An 18,454-nucleotide genomic window follows, 5' to 3' on the forward strand; every position below is an offset into this window, starting at 1 on the left:
GGTTCATGCCAGGTACTTCAGCTTTTTCCCCACATTAAAAAAAGTATGTTTGGTTCATTGAGCCCTCTAACCTAACCATAGTGAACGTGAGTGTTAAGTGTCTGTGTGACAGTGCTGTGACTGACTGATGATTTAGCTCTACCTTCCGTAGAGCTGTAGGATAAGTGGTACAGAAATGGGTGGGTATCTGAAAATCGATACAAACATGTACAGTGCTGGAAACCCCCATGGTAACCCTCTGGTATTGTCTTTGTAAATTATTTTTTTTCTTCTTTTGTAATCTCTCTGTATTTTGTATTTTATTTTGTACTGAAGTGGTCAATATGTGTACAGAATTCAAGGTCACAGTCACTTCTCCTAGTGTATCAATGAACACCAGCCACCAGAGAGCAGCACTTATGCACAGTGAAACTTGATAGAGGTGAGGCAATATAAAAGTGTAGATTGTTTCTTTAACTTTGCCTTCCATAGAGCCAAAATTTGGAAAAGATTTACTGACTGTCCTTGCAGCAACATAATACAGGTCACACTCAAGCCCATTAAAGTCACTTTGGTCAATTCACTGTTGATGACAGAGTATTAATTACTGCCCACATCACCTCGGCATTAAGCCATTATGGCAGCGTGTTTTAATGATTAAAGCACAGGTACAGTGAACTAAGTAATAAGCAGCCTTGGCTGGAACACGCAAAGGTTATTAAGGGAGAAATGTGCATAGTTGTTAGTTAAATTAGCAGTAAGTATGGCTAATCAGCCACAGATAATAGATAGTTATAATCTACCATATTTGCTGACTTGGCAGTTTAGTGTGCACAGTCTTTGGTAATTGGAGATGTATGCTTAGACGAGCATTCTCAGCCCAGCTTCTAATCTTACAACTGTCACTTGTAGCAATGGGAACCTGAGGGACCCACCACTCCCACCCGCACGTAAAAACCTGCAGAACAACATAAACAACAAGATAGCCCTCCCTGCCTTGTACCTGTGACCCACTCAAAGTTTCTAAACTGAACAGTTGTTGTTATTGAGATGAAAGCTCAAAGGTCATCTTCTGCGGTGATAAATCAACTGTTACAATAAAGAGAGTGCAAGAAGAAATTCATCAAGGATAGAGTGGAGCAACCTCTTTTTAGGATCTGAAAGAACCTGCTCTTGGAGAAACCCAGGTATGCGAATTCGAGTGGTTCAAATCTGGGGCTTCTTGATGACGGTACAGGGCTGGATCTTTGTGGCTTGCACCATGGCCATGGAGGGCTGGAAGATCACCTCAGTCGGAGGTATGGGAGGCTCTTCCATCTTGAAGGTAGCCTGGTACTGGTCCAGTCTGTGGAGATCTTGCTTTACGGATTCAACAGCTGTTAGTAACTGTTACGACTTTCCCATGCTCTGGTCCGTGGAGGGTGGGTACTACGCTGTCTGAAAAACCTCAAACTCACCCTGAACCCCATGGCTAAGTCATGTGTCTTGTTGTATGACTCCAGGCCACATCCAGATAGTGCGAGGTCTGCTGATGGCCGCTCTGTCCCTGGGCATGCTCGGCTTTGTGCTCAGCCTGCTGGGCATGGAGTGTACCTTCATAGGGGGGAAAGACCAGTCAAAATACAAGAAGATCTACACCGGCGGTTGGTGCCACATATTCAGTGGTATAGTCTCTCTCATCTTAATACTATTTAATACTATACTTTTATTGATACTGTAAGAGGTATTAATTGATGATGATTATTATTTTGGTTGTGGCTTGCAGTGGTCCAAAACTGATTGTTGTGTCTAATATATTGACAGTCATCTACAGTACTGTATGAAATAACCAAAGTAGAACCATGTTAGGGGTATATTGTAGTCATAATGTAGTTCTAAACCTGTGCAAAACCACAATAATATACACAACATATTTATTTAAAAAAAAAAAACTCTGCGACTGTCCAAACTGAGAAATTAGTTTTAGAAATTAGTATTAGTTTTTTAGAGTCATTAATATTGTACTTTCATTATCACAACTTTGTAAAGGAAGAAGCTTTTAAATTCTTGTTTTGTGCAGCTTTGCTCAATGTCTATAGGGAACTAAACCATATTTGGTCACCTAAATGCAAATGCACTATAATGCAGAAGAACCATATTATGTCTCCCAGTCTATCAGCTACTGATGCAGATTCGGTGGGACACTTATGCTGATGTAAAGTGTCAGGGACGTATTCATTACTGAATTATAGAGTCTCACTTTTGGCTTCTCCATGCCATTGCTGTAAATTGTAAATACTATTTTCTGGGGACCCCTGTCAGTCACGGGCCCTTAGAATTGTCATCACTGCAGCCAAAAGCGGCGGAACCGAGGGGGGCACTGGGGGCCACTTTTCAGCCTATGTGCCCCTATGTGTGTGATGTGCCCCTTTGCTTCATTTATCATGTCTTAGCTCACAAATAAAATGTCCCCGCCCATACACTCTTCTTCTTTTCCTTTCGGCTTGTCCCGTTAGGGGTCGCCACAGCGCGTCATCTTTTTCCATGTAAGCCTATCTCCTGCATCCTCCTCTCTAACACCAACTGCCCTCATGTCTTCCCTCACTAGATCTATAAACCTTCTCTTTGGGCTTTCTCTAGCGCTCTTGCCTGGCAGCTCCATTCTCATCATTCTTTACCAATATACTCACTCTCTCTCCTGGATGTGTCTAAACCATCAAAGTCTGCTCTCTCTAACTTTGTCCCCAAAACATCTCAACTTGGCTGTCCCTCTGATGAGCTCATTTCTTAATGAGCTTAACATGGGCTCGCTTTGGCAGACTATGACCGTTTTTGGGTGGTGGCTGGCTCCTGCGTTGGGCCCTGTTGGTGGCTGGGGCCCCCATGCTCTCCGGTGGGGGCGATGCCGGCGGTGGGACCTACTGGGTGAGGGGTTGGGGGTGGTCCAGTGCCCGTGCCCCTCCCTTTTTGACTGGTCGGGGCGCTTTGGTGGGGCTCAGGATCTCGCTGGCTTGGCACCCCCTTCCTCAATGTGCTGGCTCAGCAACTCCGTACACCAGTTGACTAACAAGCATCTCCTCAACTCCTCAAAGTATTCTTTCCATGTGTCCGGCACACGACTGGCACCAGTCAACACATTTCCATCTCTATCCTAAATCACCCGAACCTGCTGCACATCCTTCCCATCTCTATCCCTCTGTCTGGCCAACCTGTATAGATCTTTCTCTCCTTCTTTAGTCTCCAACCTGGCATACATGTCATCATATGCCTCGAGTTTGGCCTTTGCCACCTCTACCTTCGCCTTACGTCGCATCTCCATGTATTCCTGTCTCCTCTTCTCAGTCCTCTCACTACCCATTTCTTCTGAGGTAACCTCCTTCCTTGTATGATTTCCTATACTTCGAGAAGAAGATAAACCAAGTACTCTCCTGCCTGTCTCTCTGATCACCTTGGCTGTAGTGTTCCAGTCTTTTGGAAGCTCCTCCTGTCCATCAGGAGCCTGTCTCACCTCTTCTCAAAAAGCTGCACAATGCTCTTCTTTTCTCAGCTTCCAACACATGGTTCTCTGCTCTGCCTTTGTCTTCTTAATCTTCCTCCCTACCACCAGAGTCATTTTACACACCACCATCCTATGCTGTCGAGCCACACTCTCCCCTACCACTACCTTACAGTCAGTAACCTCCTTCATATTATATCGTCTCCACAAGATGTAACACACCTGTGTGCTTCTACCGCCGCTCTTCTAGGTCACCCTATGTTCCTGCCTCTTCTAGAAGAAAATGTTCATTACAGCCATTTCTATCCTTTTTTGCAAAGTCTGTCCCTCCAAGTTCCTTTCCGGGATGCCAAATTTACCCATCACTTCTTCATCACCCCTGTTTCCTTCGCCAACATGTCCATTACAATCTGCACCAATCACAACTCTCTCTCTCTGTCTGGGATGCTAAAACTACTTCGTCTAGCTCAGGGATGTCAAACTCATTTTTGTCGCGGGCCACATTGTAGTTACGGTTTCCCTCAGAGGGCCGTTATGACTATGAAACCATAAAAATCTTTAATCGCCTCATCATATTTACACACAAAATGTATGAACTAGGTTTGGAATCAGAAATCAAGGTAATGGGTTTTTCAACTATTATTAATGTTTGGTAACACAAAAATGCTTACAATATCTCAACATTATCATTTATGATATATGACGATTTGAAATTTTGGTTACAGATTTTAACAAGAATCTGTTGTTGACCAATGCTGGCCACTCATGCCAGAGTAGCATCTTGCTCCATTTGCACACTGATTGAGGAGTATCTGCAACATTTGCACAATCAACATTGTCCCAGATTATCACACTACTCGTCACTTTAAACTGCATACACTCCTTGAAGTGTCGGCGCCCTTTGCACAATGGTCATTGCACCAGGACTATTGCAATATTAGTCATTCGAACTGCTTTAAATGCTAGAGGACTCCGCATCTTTTTGCACAATTGTCAAAATAAATAAATAAATAAATAAATGTACCGGCATTACCAGATAACTATTAACCCCTTATTGCTCAGTGACTGTTTTTTGTCAATGTCTTTATGTCTCAAAAGTGTTCTCTGTCAATTGACTGTCTGTTGTCGTACTAGAGCGGCTCCAACTACCGGAGACAAATTCCTTGTGTGTTTTTTGGACATACTTGGCAAATAAAGATGATTCTGATTCTAATTCTGATTCTGAAGAATCATGGAAGTTGACACACATGATTTTGCCTTTGCGGGCCACATAAAATCATGTGGCGGGCCGGATCTGGTCGGATCTGGTCCCCGGGCCTTGAGTTTGACACCTGATCTAGCTCCTACCGGGATTTCTCTTTCACCTCTAAGTCACAGTCTACTTGTGGGGCATCGCCACTAATCACATTATACATAACACCCTCAATTTCAAGTTTCAGCCTCATCACTTGATCTGATACTCTTTTCACCTCCAAGACATTCTTAGCCAACTCTTCTTTTAAAATAACCCGACTCCATTTCTCCTCCCATCTACACCACTAGTAAAAAAAGGTTAAACCCATACCTATGCTTCTAGCCTTACTGCCTTTGCACCTGCTCTCCTGGACACAAAATATATAAACTTTTCTCCTCATCATCATGTCAACCAACTCCCAAGCTTTTCTGTCATTGTCCCAATGTTCTAACAACCCACATTTAGCTCTAGGCCCTTTGATTTTCTCTTCTCTTTCCGCCCAAGAACCCGCTTTCCACCTGTCATTTATCTGCGACACACACTAAATTACTTTCCACCGGCACCCTGTAGGTTAACAAGCGCCGGTGGAGGACATTGTTAACCTGGGCCAAAACCGATCCAGTATGGACTTTTTTGGAGGAACGCTCATGTTTTGGCAAATGTTTGCCTTCCTGATGCAACCCTTTGAATTTATCCGGGCTTGGGACCGGCCTACAGTTTGCACTGGCTTGTGTTCCCCATAGGACTGCATTCACCGCCACACACTATACGACGAAATGTCCGAGCAACCACACCCTCACCCTGTCGACGATTGTTTTTTGAGATGGAAGAGTGGAAGAGTTCGATATCAGCACCCCCACCACCCCGAGAAAAGTAAAATGTGCCTCCGAAGTACTGTGTATAGGATGAGTATATATTAATGTTTCAGACTTATTGTAATTTTATTATCATATTATTACAGTAATTTATTAATGATAATAATCTGTTTATTAGGAAGTACAGCTAGGGGTAGGAGTAAACTTTAACTACTTCCTACTCCTTTTCGAAAATGTATAATTTAACTTCATTTTTGGTTCAAATTTAGTTTGTTCTGTTGTTTTTCCTGTTGCTTTTTCAATGTAACTCATCATATATATATATATATATATATTACTATTATTATTATTTTTTTTGTCCTGTTTGCATTCGGCTGTTAGGTCAAGCAGAAAGGAGGATCTGTATCCGTTTTATGTCGGAACAGTTTTATTGGTTTCTTTTCATTTTGATGGATATTTAGTGAGAATCAAAGTCGATCAGTCAAACAGAACTAGGTTTTTACAGGGGAGTGACAAAAAAGAGAGAGAGTGAAAAGATATCTCAATAATATAGGAAAAGACAACAAAAGACAAAGCACTAGCCAACAAGATGAGGAAAATAAATCATTATATACCTATTACAATGACACATTAGATATGAGTGTTGTATGAGGCAGTAGTGCTACACCCTGTGAGGGAAGGACAGGACAAGATAAGACAGGGCAAGGACACGAGGGGAAGCATGCAAGACAAGGGTCGTGAACCTGGCTGTACAACTGAGTGACTATGTAAACTACAAAGGTCTACAGGACGTTACCCTAGGCTACACAAGAAATTTGCATAGCCATAACGTATTTGTCACATAGAGTGAGTGGCAATAAAAAAATAATTCAATTAAAAGAACCCAACATTCAGTTAAACTAACACTGACTCTCTGACAGTGTCAGTCAAAACTGAGCATTATCTTTGTAAAATACATTTTTCTATTGGGTCATTGTTTTAGATTATGCATGGACAGTTAGTGTGCATACAATATCGAATATATATATTTGTATATTTTTTTAAATATCTATTTTGTCTGTGTGCAGGTTTACTGTCCTCAAGTGGATATGCTGTTTATGCACAATATGTCTCAGGAGAATATTTCAACCCAAACTTTAATGGTCTTAAGTAAGTCAAGAGTTTTAATACTGTAGAATAAAAGAGTGCCAAAATGAACTTTTAAATTGATCCCATTCCTAATCGACCTTAGGTTTGACCTTGGCACTCCATTATTCCTGGGCTGGGTCGGCTCTGTCTTTCAAATGGCCGGTGGTATCTTCTATCACTGGTCAGTGTGCAGGCTGCTCTGTGGACAAGAGCAAACGTGAGTCAAAATGAACAACAACACTCCACCAATACCACACATCATGCGCACATTTATACTTAGTTTTTGGTGTCATAAAATTATGTATAAAAAGAGAGTAAGATATATCTATAGTAGATATGTAGCAATAGATAGATAGATAGATAGATAGATAGATAGATAGATAGATAGATAGATAGATAGATAGATAGATAGATAGATAGATAGATAGATAGATTTTTTTTAAAAAAGAACTGTGCTTCTCTTTCCATGCAGGGTGATTATCCAACAAGTGCCAGATGTGGAAAAAGACCCCAAAACCAAGTCCACCACAGAGCTGTCCTCGGTGTCTGGAATCACCTCCAAGACCGAAGTGTCGTCTGTATCCGAGCTCCAATCAGAGCGTTCCAACTTGTCCGCCATCTCCTCAGGATTAACATCTAGAAGCTCAGCCGAGTCAGAGCGTGGGTCCAACACAAAGCGAACAACCTCTTCTGCCGGTTCAGTTTCAGCTTCAGGGTCTGGCCCCTTGTCCAGATACAGCGCATCAACAATGTCAGGGTCAGGCAGCAGCAGAGGCAGCAGGCGTGTGTCATCGGTGTCCGGCAGCTCGAGGAATCAGGCCACATCATTCCTTAAGAACTCCTATATTTGAGGGAAACAGACTCGTATAAATGACTCAAGAAGACCAGTATGGTGTCGTTCTTTGGGCCGGAGAAAGTAAGGTCAAGGCTAAACATAGCCATGTGTTTACGACTTGTTTCTCATATTTAATTGATCAGAGTTTGCAGTGTTGCAGTCAAGACCACGTTAAGACCAAGTCAAGACCAAAACTATGAAGAGTTGAGTGCAAGTCAAGACAAAGACTGAGGCAAGACCAGGTTAAGGCTTGTTTGGACCAGTGTCTAAAATGTGACCGAAATAACTAAAGGTTATATCTAGGTACTGAAAATACACTATTTAAGAAAAAAATCATTTTATTCCTTCCACTGCCCCTCACCCCCACCCCATAAGAGAATTGTTGGTTGTATTTCAGATACTTCTAAGCCTGCATGATGTATCTATACTACAGTATAATGACTCTACTAAAACTGGTGCTGAGGAGGCACCTTCAATCCCAAAGCATGAGAAGTAGGAATCTATCATGGTTTGTGGCCTGGAGTAAAAACAAACTGTCGGTGTTGGCAGAATTAAGGAATGGCATCAAAGTATTTGCTTGTCTGTTTCACAATACTTGAATCCTGCTTGTATCCAATTTATACACTATATCCACAAACAGAATAAAGTGCCTTTGTGAAGTACTGCTGTCCCCACAGTCATGCTCTTGACTGGTGGTCAGAATAAATCCAGAGTTCCGTGAGTTTTAGACAAACCGGAGAAAAACTACAATTACATCCCACATTAAACTGAGACCATACAAAAGACCAAGACTTATCTTCATTACTACGTAAACACTAGCATAGCTAGAACTTTCATGTTACATGCTTATGTCTGTTGAGTTCATTCAATAAAACATCACATTCGAACAGAATCCATGAAGAGCTGTTTCAAAAATGTTGTCATATCATCCCTTATGTAGCTAAATAAAATAATCAAAATGATACACACGTGTTATTCATCCATCCATTTTCTGTACCGCTTATTCTCGCTAGGGTCGCGGGCGTGCTGGAGCCTATCGCAGCTATCTTCGGACGGGAGGCGGGGTGCACCCTGAACTGGTCGCCAGCCAATCGCAGGGCACATATAAACAAGCAATCAGTCGCACTCACATTCACACCTACGGGCAATTTAGAGTCTTCAATCAACCTACCATGCATGTTTTTGGGAGGTGGGAGGAAACCGGAGTACCCGGAGAAAACCCACCCAGGCACGGGGTGAACATGCAAACTCCACACAGGCAAGGCCGGATTTGAACCCGTGTCTTCAGAACTGTGAGGCAGATGTGCTAACCAGTCATGCACCGTGCCGCCTACACACATGTCAAATATCAAAATTCATAAATATTACTACTGTTAGATGTCAAGTACTTAATTACCATTCTAACCTTTTAATCTGATTTGAATCATGATGGGCCATGCAATGAACATTTCTGCCACAGAGTCAAAAGGATTTACTGTACGTTCGACTCTCGGCTTGAGCCTTTCTGTGTGTAAATTGCAAGAGCTTATTTGAGGTTTTCTCTGCGTACTCCGGCTTCCTCCTACATGCCGAAAATATGCATATAAACAGTAGTAGGGAATTTTGTGCTTGGTTGATTATTTCTTTTCTGTAACAATGCTTCTTGGAAATAATTATTTAACAGTTGCAAAGCCATTTTATTTCCCTTTTAAATGGTGCCACATTTTTAAGGACTATACATTTGTGGGATGAGCAGCAGGGCTGAGCATGTGGATTGCACTCAAGAAATATTTGCCAAATATTCTCTGGCAATGCCAGATAGTTTATTTTGCTGTTGCCAATGACTGTTGTTTGGTGTTAGGGTAACCATAACCCATATCCTAAGGTGTGGATTGGATGATTGATTGAGAAAAACAAGACCTATTGGCAATTTAACAATATATTCATTTTACAATCAGGAGCCCGTGTCACGTGTGAAAGAACTATACACAACCACAGTAGCCTGGCACAGCCTCCTCATGCTGGTCACCAGCCTGGTCATACAGTGCTGTGTGTGGATGGCATCCTATTCCTCAAACAGCGTTTGTAGCAACTTAAATCATCCAACGTGGCTGTGTTGCAAAGAGCAAGCTTGTCCAACAAGCGTTCAGTTGGGTTGAGGTCAGGACATTCCATCTCCTCCATTCCCAAATTCTGGAGGGAGTCTCTGAGAAAATTTGCTCTGTGGGTTTGTCATCTTGGAGGATAGAGTTCATTCCCAGACTGTGGAGATATGGGGTTACCACTGGTTGCAGAATCTCATCTCGATATCTCTCTGCATTGAGATTGCCTCCAAAGTTGAAAAGCTTTGTTTTCAAGAGAGGGAAATGCTGCCCTACACCATCAGACTGCCTCCACCAAAAGATGTTAATGTATTGGTACAGTGCGTCAATCAGCATAGTGTTCTCTGTGCCTTCTACACACTTGCACCCGAAGATAAAACTTCTGTAGACAGAATCTGAATTATTGCTCAACAGAACATTCCTCTACATGCTAAGGTTCCAGTGCATGTGACGGTGAAGGGTCATAGCAAGCCTCCTGGAAGCCCTACGAGACCCGATATTGGCTACATGCATTCTGTTACCGATTGTCTGGGCAAAGAGCCGTTGGCCATGTTATCCTGCAAACATTGACTGCAAATCTGTAGAAGACACCCTACTGTACCCAAATGTGGACAGGGTGAGAAAATGGTCTTCTTGGGGTGTCTGTCCTCTTCTTGGGATGTCTCTGACATCCTCCATTATAGGGAACTGGGCTGGAGATGGTACTAGGATCTCTCCAAACAATAGCGCATGCAACTTGGTTTTTCATAAGACCAGCTTGAAGTTGGCCTATGGCACAGGCTATCCAGCTCAGTCAATTTGTAGAGCAGACACCTACTGACCACTGTAGCAAAGCGCATGCTCCTTCTGGTGGTTCCAGAATCTTAAAACAAGAGTCAATGGCAACAGCAAAATAAACTGCTTTAGCATTAGCAGTTAAGATTTCGCAAATATTTCATGGGCGCAACCCACGTACTTAGCTCTGCTACTCATCTCACAAATGCATGTTCCTTACAAAGGTGCCAGCATTTAAAAGTGTAATAAGCAGGCTTTCCAACAGTATACAGTATAAGTTTTATTGCCAAGAAGAATTGTTACAACAAAAAATACCTACCAAACACACATTTCCTTACTTATTGTGCAAAGTTTTATTAGGTTAATTGAAGACTAATTTTCTATAGGTGTGAATGGTTGTTTTTCTTCAATATCTACATGGTCCTGCCAATGACTGCCGGACCCGGGGTGGCACAGCTCAGGTGGTAGATAAGCAACCTTATCCGAAGGTTGTGGGTACGATCATGAGCCCCAGAGACCATGTTGAAGTGTCATTCTGCATGATTCAGAAGCCCCAGTTGCTCCTGATGCTGGAGCATCAGGTGAATGAGATGTGTTAAAGTGCTTTGAAAACTTTGAAGGTAGAAAAGCGCTAATAACTAAATGATTTACTTCTTGTCCAAAGCCACCTGGGATTGGCTCTAGCTCACCTGTGAACAAGAGGTTGAAAACAGAAGTGCATGTTTCCAGACCGTGGGAGCATCCTCCTCACTCTGGTTAGTCCAGTTTGTCTCACAAGTCCCACATGCAGGCAATCAAGGATGACATAATGTAAGTAGCCCTTGTTTGGCAACTAGAGCTCTGGGAAAGTGAAGGATGCTGACTGGGCAAAACTGTCCAAAAAGATAAGATGCAAAACAAATTGCTGTCAAAGCTTCACATCAGCAGTGATATAAGAGGGAGAGGAGCTACAGAGAGAAACCTCTATTTTTGTGTTCTTTTTAAGGGTTGACACTCACCATGAAGTACAGGACAGTGGTGATGTATACAGAAATTGGCTGCTTTGTGTCCTGCCTTTGCGGCTGGATCCTGATCTGCTCCACCCTTCCCACAGAGTACTGGACTTTCTCTGAGGTGGGCAGCATTGTGCTGACCACCTCCAACTACTACTCCAACCTGTGGAGGGACTGCATCTCAGACACCACAGGGGTGTCTGACTGCAAAGACTACCCCTCCATGCTGGCCCTGCCTGGTACGATACTAACATTACATTATATACTGTATCTGTTTAGCACCTTCGGCAAATATTTGGCTCCAATTTTACCTCCATCGAGGCTTACTTATCACTTAACGTATTCTTAAACAATCCAATGATTAAGCATGTTCATTTGTTGCAAGATGTAAATTTTGCATTGGATCAAGATAAACCGTGATTTGATAATTTGTGAACCTACTTACACATACAGTAGCTACTTCTATTCTCATAGATTTGTCCATTTATCCATCCATTTTCTGTGCCGCTTATCCTCACTAGGGTCGCGGGTGTGCTGAAGCCTATCCCAGCTTTCTTCGGGCGAGAGGCGGGGTATACCCTGAACTGGTTGCCAGCCAATCGCAGGGCACATACAGTATAAACAAACAACCATTTGCACTCACATTCACACCTTTGGGCAATTTCGAGTCTTCAATCAACCTACCATGCATGTTTTTGGGATGTGGAAGGAAACCGGTAACAAACTAGCACAGTATAATACAGTATATAGTTTACAATAGTACTACCATGGTAATACTATTATAGACTTTGATAACATACCAGGATCGGGTTTGATTTGTTTTACAAAAAATGTAAACAAATTACCTCCATGTTGCAGAAGCGCAACCTGCATTTATCACAAGAAAATATAAACATATGTATATAACTTAGAATTATTATATAATTTATATTTAACTGTTAACTGTAAAGGACAAATGTCAAGTCAGTGAAGTTATGCTGCATATCACTCACGTTTCCTTGCAGCTTTCCTGCATGCCTGCAGAGCATTGGCAGTCTGCGCCGTCATCACTGGCTTCTTTGGTGGCGTTCTCACTCTCATTGGTATGAAGTGCACCAAAATAGGTGGATCAGAGGTTGCAAATGCAAGAGTGACCTTTGCAGGCGGACTCACCTATCTCACCTCAGGTAAATTTGACTTTTGGCCAACTGGAAAAAGACTACTGACCTTGACAATTGGATTTCAGAAGAATGAGATATCTTTGTGCTAGGCTTCTGTGGCATGATCACTTACTCCTGGTGGGCCAACAGAGTCATCACAGAATTCCTCAACCCAAATTTCAGGGCACAAAAGTGAGTAGGTCTGAAGAGAAAGATGAATACATTGGTGGGAGAAAAAAAGATCCACCATAATGCATTTACAACAATATTTAGATTTGAGCTTGGAGCTGCTGTTTTCATTGGATGGGGGGGCTCCATCCTTTTGCTGTCTGGTGGGACTGTGCTCACTTACTTCTCTGGAAAAGAAGGTCTTCCATCAGGGTAAAAAAATAAATTAAAAAAAATCCTTTTACCAAAATGTCCAGTTTTAAAAGGCTTTTTGCTGATACAAATAATTTATAATTTCTGGTCCTATATAGTTCCTCAAACCGGACACATAGACCAGCCACAGCCCGGACCAGAAAGACCTACATGCTGCCACCCACCTCATCCAGGATCACTCTGAGGCCACCGCTGTTTTATGAGGGAAGGAAGAGTCGACCGAGCAGAGTGGCAACAAAGACAACTGGCACATTCAGTAGGGAGGACTTTGTCTGAGCAAAAGGAGTATTATAAAGCGGACTTATATTGATAAAAGACCATACCGGTATTGGCCATTCTTCTTGATAAACCACAAATGAGTTGCTTAATGTCAATTGACAGTCACTGTTTTTAAAAACAAGTTTACTTACGTCTAACATGAAAGTGTTTCCTCTTTATTGTAACACACCATGTTATTGATGAATGTTTCATTATGAGCTTATTGTCACTGTGCATTATTCGGAAATTACCTTCTTCAGACTTCTTACTGGCTAAAATAAATAAGGGTTATAGCCCCCCTTGTTCCTTTGGAATGACCTTGAGAGACTGCAAATGTCTCTTCATGAAGGACATTTTTTTACTCAGTGTGGGAACAAGTTGATTCCCCAAATACATTTAAGCCAAAGGCACACAGGTAAGTAGCCTAAATCACCAAAATAATCCTTCTAATTTTTTGCTCAATATCGTTTGTTGTGGTTCTTGTACAGTTAATAATCATTTATTATACTGCAGAGATACATGCTACTACAAACCCCAATTCCAATGAAGTTGGGACATTGTGTAAAACGTAAATAAAAACTGAATACAGTGATTTGAAAATCTTTTTCCACCTACTGTATTCAATTGAATACACTACAAAGACAATATATTTAATGTTCAATGTTCAATTCAGGCAGCACGGTGGACGACTAGTTAGAGCGTCAGCCTCACAGTTCTGAGGACCGGGGTTCAATCCACGGCCCCGCCTGTGTGGAGTTCGCATGTTCTCCCCGTGCCTGCCTGGGTTTTCTCCGGGCACTCCGGTTTCCTCCCACATCCCCAAAACATGCATGATTTGGAGACTCTGAATTGCCCGTAGGTGTGATTGTGAGTGCAAATGGTTGTTAGTTTGTATGTGCCCTGCGATTGGCTGGCAACCAGTTCAGGGTGTACTCCGCCTCCTGCCCGATGATAGCTGGGATAGGCTCCAGCACGCCCGTGACCCTAGTGAGGAGAAGCGGTTCAGAAAATGGATGGATGGATGACTACTTTGTAGTGTATGTATGTGTCTGTGTGTATTCAATTAAAATAGGTTGAAAAGGATTTGCAAATCATTGTATTATTTTTATTTACGTTTTACACAACGTCCCAAATTCATTGGAATTGGAGTTTGAAGTAAAATGAAAGAAGACAGTTTGGACTGAGTTTTTTGGCACCTATGAGTCCAATTGTGAGCTACGTACATGCAGTAAAATATTACACGCTGGATCTGTGGTACTATACAGCAAAACACAACAGATACAACTAGAGCTTGACTGACTCAAGGGCACTGTGCAACAAGTTTTAAACCGACATAAAACAAATTTTATATATTTTTTTATAAACAAAGACTCTAAATTGCCCGTAGGTGTGACTGTGAGTGTGAATGGTTGTTTGTTTAAATGTGCCCTGCGATTGGCTGGCGACCAGGTCAGGGTGTACCCCGCCTCTCGCCCGAAGATAGTTTGGATAGGCTCCAGCACGCCTGGGACCCTGGTGAGGAGAAGCGGTATTGAAAATGAATGAATGGATGGACATCAAGTCACTCCCAGGCACTTAGTGTCAGCAGTGTTGCAACATCTCCAACTCACTTTCTCTTTTATGTCTTTAGTTGTTTCTCTTTTATTGTAATTATTTTCTGGGTCCAATATGCATTTTTGAAAAATATTGACACGATCAGACCAGTTTTCCCTCTTGTTTATGATTACAATGACATCCATGAGGAGCTACTCCTTTTTTCGCCTCTAACATGGAATCAGTGATAAAGAAAATACTGTGACCCTCAATGTGCCGGCTCAGCAACCCCATACACCAGTTGACTAACATGCATGTAATATGATGCTAATTCACTAATATCTTCCATACACACGCTATAGGCTTGAATTGCTTGTGCTGGGATCACTAATGATGACACAGGTTATAATAAAATATCAACTCGCAGGTTCTTACAGGTGTTCAGAAACTATAAAGGCTTCCTACCGCACCACTCATCAGTAGTACTGCCTTGCTCATTTCCCACATCCTGCCCTGCCCTTTTCTGTCCTCTCTCATTTTGTCCTAATGGTTAGTTGTTGCATGTCCTCACCGGGTGTGTGTGTGTCCCCCCCCCCCACCGTCCACAAATTTGAACACGATTTGACTGTTGTAACGTTACTTGTGGTCAAATGTCTAACTATTGTTCTGCTGTGGTTCGCACCCCTATTCCCCTTGTCCATTCTGTCCCTCTATCTGTCTCCTAAATGCCTTTTCTGCCCGGCTGCATTTTCAATATACATCAGAAGAACCCCCAAAAAATAAACAAACAAACAAGCAAAAAAAACAGCAGATCGAGTATTTCAAACTCCCCTGTTGCATAGCAAAACTGTTCCAACACAAAAGGCATACAGATTCTGCATGGCCATGCAGCAGAACAGGACAGATTGGAGAAAACAAACAAACAAACAAAAACAAGGTAAACAAATACTGTGAATTTGTTAACCCACGATAATGTATGAGCTGCTATTAACCCTTGAGATCTTTAAACTAGGGGAAGCGGCTCAGAAAATGGATGGATGGATGGATCTTTAAACTATGTGAATGTTTAAGCTCCTAAGCACCAAAACTGTACAGTACCTGCTCATAAAGTGTTAAAGTGACACTAAATATTTTTTGACTTACAGCACTTTATTTTGAACAACTTCAGATCTAACCGTAGATGCCAAGCTATTATTACTTTATTTTAAAAAAAAATTAAGAGCCAATGCCCTTTTTGTCAATGGAACCCCTTTTATTTTTATTGGTAGAAACATAAAATATGCAATATTCTCCCCCCTAAAACTACAAGGTAAAATAATAGTGATGAGGTGATTACAGCCTTAATGGATAGATAGATAGATGTTGTTAGATGTTGATAGACAGATAGCTAGATACTTGTGAGGGACATCAGATTGTTTTACCCAATCTAAGTAGGGAGATCAATAATCAATAATAATAATAAGTCAATAATTCATATCACCACGGAGTTTGATGCATTACATTTGGAAATATGCCATTTTATTAAAAAACTCAGTCAAGCTGTTAGGGACCCAATACGGACCTGCTCAAAAAGTGTTAAAGAATGACGAAAGATTTAAAAAAAAAAAACTTTGAACTCAACTCTCAATTGCCCGTAGGTGTGAATGTGAGTGTGAATGGTTGTTTGGTTGTATGTGCCCTGCGATTGGCTGGCGACCGGTTGAGGGTGTACCCCACCTCTCGCTCGAAGATAGCTGGGATAGGCTCCAACACGCCCGCGACCCTAGTGAGGATGAGCGGTAAGGAAAATGGATGGATGGAAGTTTGAACTCTAAATATTTTGAACTTCTGACATTACCATTGATATAAATAAATACATATATTTTAAATGCTTTTTTTGTCGTTAACACGAATCATATATATATATATATATATACACACACACAACCCCAATTCCAATGAAGTTGGGACGTTGTGTTAAAAATAAATTAAAACTGAATACAATGATTTGCAAATCATGTTCAACCTATATTTAATTGAATACACTACAAAGAAGATATTTAATGTTCAAACTGATCAACTTTATTGTTTTTAGCAAATAATCATTAACTTTATTATATTAATTCAATTTTATGGTTGCAACACGTTCCCAAAAAGCTGGGACAGGGTCAAGTTTACCACTGTGTTACATCACCTTTTGTTTGAACAACATTCAATAAATGTTTGGGAACTGAGGACACTAATTGTTGAAGCTTTGTAGGTGGAATTCTTTCCCATTCTTGCTTGATATACAGCTTCAGCTGTTCAACAGCCCGGGGTCTCCGTTGTCGTATTTTACGTTTCATAATGCCCCACACATTTTCAGAGGGAGACAGGTCTCGACTGCAGGCAGGCCAGTCTAGTACCAGCACTCTTTTACTACAAAGCCGCGCTGTTGTAACGCGTGTAAAATGTGGTTTGGCATTGTCTTGCTGAAATAAGCAGCGGCGTCCATGAAAAAGACGTTGCTTGGATGGCAGCATATGTTTCTCCAAAACCTGCATATACCTTTTAGCATTAATGGTGCCTTCACAGATGTGTAAGTTATCCATGCCTTTGGCACTAACACAGCCCCATACCATCACAGATGCTGGCTTTTGAACATTGCGTCCATAACAGTCAGGATGGTTCTTTTCCTCTTTGGCCCGGAGGACACGACGTCCACAATTTCCAAAAACAATTTGAAATGTGGACTCATCGGACCACACAACACTTTTCCACTTTGCATCAGTCCATCTTAGATGAGCTCGGGCCAGAGAAGTGTCTGGGTGTTGTTGATGAATGGCTTTTGCTTTGCATAGTAGTTTCAAGTTGCACTTACAGATGTAGCACCAAAGTGTATTTACTGACATTGGTTTTCTGAAGTGTTCCTGAGCCCATGTGGTGATAATCTTTACATATTGATGTCGGTTTTTGATGCGGTGCCGCCTGAAGGATCGAAAGTCACGGGCATTCAATGTTGGTTTTCGGCCTTGCCGCTTACATGCAGTGATTTCTCCAGATTCTCTGAACCTTTTGATGTTATTATGGACCGTAGATGATGAAATCCCGAAATTCCTTGCAATTGTACATTGAGGAACATTGTCCTTAAACTGTTCGAATATTTTCTCACGCACTTGCTCACAAAGGGGTGAACCTCGCCCCATCTTTGCTTGTGAATGACAGGAAGAAATACAGGGAAGCTCCTTTTATACCAAATCATGGCACCCACCTGTTCCCAATTAGCCTGTTCACCTGTGGTATGTTCCAAACAGGTGTTTGATGAGCATTCCTCAACTTTCTGTGTTTTTTGCCACCTGTCCCAGCTTTTTTGGAACGTGTTGCAGCCATAAAATTCTAAGTTAATGATTATTTGCTAAAAACAATAAAAGTTTATCAGTTTGAACATTAAATATCTTGTCTTTGTAGTGTATTAAATTAAATATCGGTTGAACATGATTTGCAAATCACTGTATTCTGTTTTTATTTGTTTAACACAACGTCCCAACTTAATTGGCATTGAGGTTGTATATACACGCACACAAACACATCTATACACACACACACGCACAACAGCTAAAATAAGTATTTAACACGTCACCATTTTTCTCATTTAACATATTTGCAAAGGTGGTATTGACATGAAAATTTTACCAGCTGTTGGGGGAAAACCAAGTAACCCATAAAACAAAAAAAGTAGAACAAATAAGGTCAGAAATTAAGGTGTGTATTAATGTGAAACGACAAAGGGGAAAAGTACTGAACATGCCAACTGGTATTTATTTCATACTTTGAACAAAAGCCTTTGTTTGCAATGAGAGCTTCAAGACGCC

At 41.6% G+C, this 18,454-nt stretch overlaps 2 protein-coding genes across 3 annotated transcripts; both read left to right on the forward strand.

The window, feature by feature from the left end:
• The first annotated feature begins 1,008 nt into the window (after nucleotides 1–1,008).
• On the forward strand, nucleotides 1,009–8,391 carry cldn10e (claudin 10e). Of its 2 annotated transcripts, none has more exons than XM_061705098.1 (5): nucleotides 1,009–1,400; nucleotides 1,482–1,643; nucleotides 6,571–6,652; nucleotides 6,735–6,848; nucleotides 7,104–8,391. In XM_061705098.1, the coding sequence occupies exons 1-5, from the start codon at nucleotides 1,169–1,171 to the stop codon at nucleotides 7,480–7,482; spliced, it is 969 nt and encodes a 322-aa protein (XP_061561082.1). In that variant the 5' UTR covers nucleotides 1,009–1,168; the 3' UTR covers nucleotides 7,483–8,391. The 2 variants fall into 2 exon arrangements, with proteins under 2 accessions (XP_061561082.1, XP_061561165.1); XM_061705181.1 differs by having other exon boundaries at nucleotides 1,482–1,622.
• Nucleotides 8,392–11,239: 2,848 nt separating this feature from the next.
• cldn10d (claudin 10d) lies at nucleotides 11,240–13,309 on the forward strand. The gene is made up of 5 exons (XM_061705258.1): nucleotides 11,240–11,552; nucleotides 12,318–12,479; nucleotides 12,563–12,644; nucleotides 12,726–12,833; nucleotides 12,932–13,309. The coding sequence occupies exons 1-5, from the start codon at nucleotides 11,321–11,323 to the stop codon at nucleotides 13,107–13,109; spliced, it is 762 nt and encodes a 253-aa protein (XP_061561242.1). The 5' UTR covers nucleotides 11,240–11,320; the 3' UTR covers nucleotides 13,110–13,309.
• Nucleotides 13,310–18,454: the final 5,145 nt, after the last annotated feature.

Source organism: Phycodurus eques, chromosome 1 (genome assembly GCF_024500275.1).
Source record: "Phycodurus eques isolate BA_2022a chromosome 1, UOR_Pequ_1.1, whole genome shotgun sequence".
Classification (NCBI taxonomy): Eukaryota; Metazoa; Chordata; class Actinopteri; order Syngnathiformes; family Syngnathidae; genus Phycodurus; species Phycodurus eques.

Excerpts from the sequence above, each read along its gene's own strand:
- cldn10d (XM_061705258.1), top strand. The coding sequence starts at position 11,321 with ATGAAGTACAGGACAGTGGTGATGTATACAGAAATTGGCTGCTTTGTG. Across the intron at positions 11,553-12,317 it reads CTCCATGCTGGCCCTGCCTG|CTTTCCTGCATGCCTGCAGA; the intron begins GTACGATACTAA and ends GTTTCCTTGCAG. Across the intron at positions 12,834-12,931 it reads AAAGAAGGTCTTCCATCAGG|TTCCTCAAACCGGACACATA; the intron begins GTAAAAAAATAA and ends GGTCCTATATAG.
- cldn10e (XM_061705098.1), top strand. The coding sequence starts at position 1,169 with ATGCGAATTCGAGTGGTTCAAATCTGGGGCTTCTTGATGACGGTACAG. Across the intron at positions 1,401-1,481 it reads CATGCTCTGGTCCGTGGAGG|GCCACATCCAGATAGTGCGA; the intron begins GTGGGTACTACG and ends GTATGACTCCAG. Across the intron at positions 6,849-7,103 it reads CTCTGTGGACAAGAGCAAAC|GGTGATTATCCAACAAGTGC; the intron begins GTGAGTCAAAAT and ends CTTTCCATGCAG.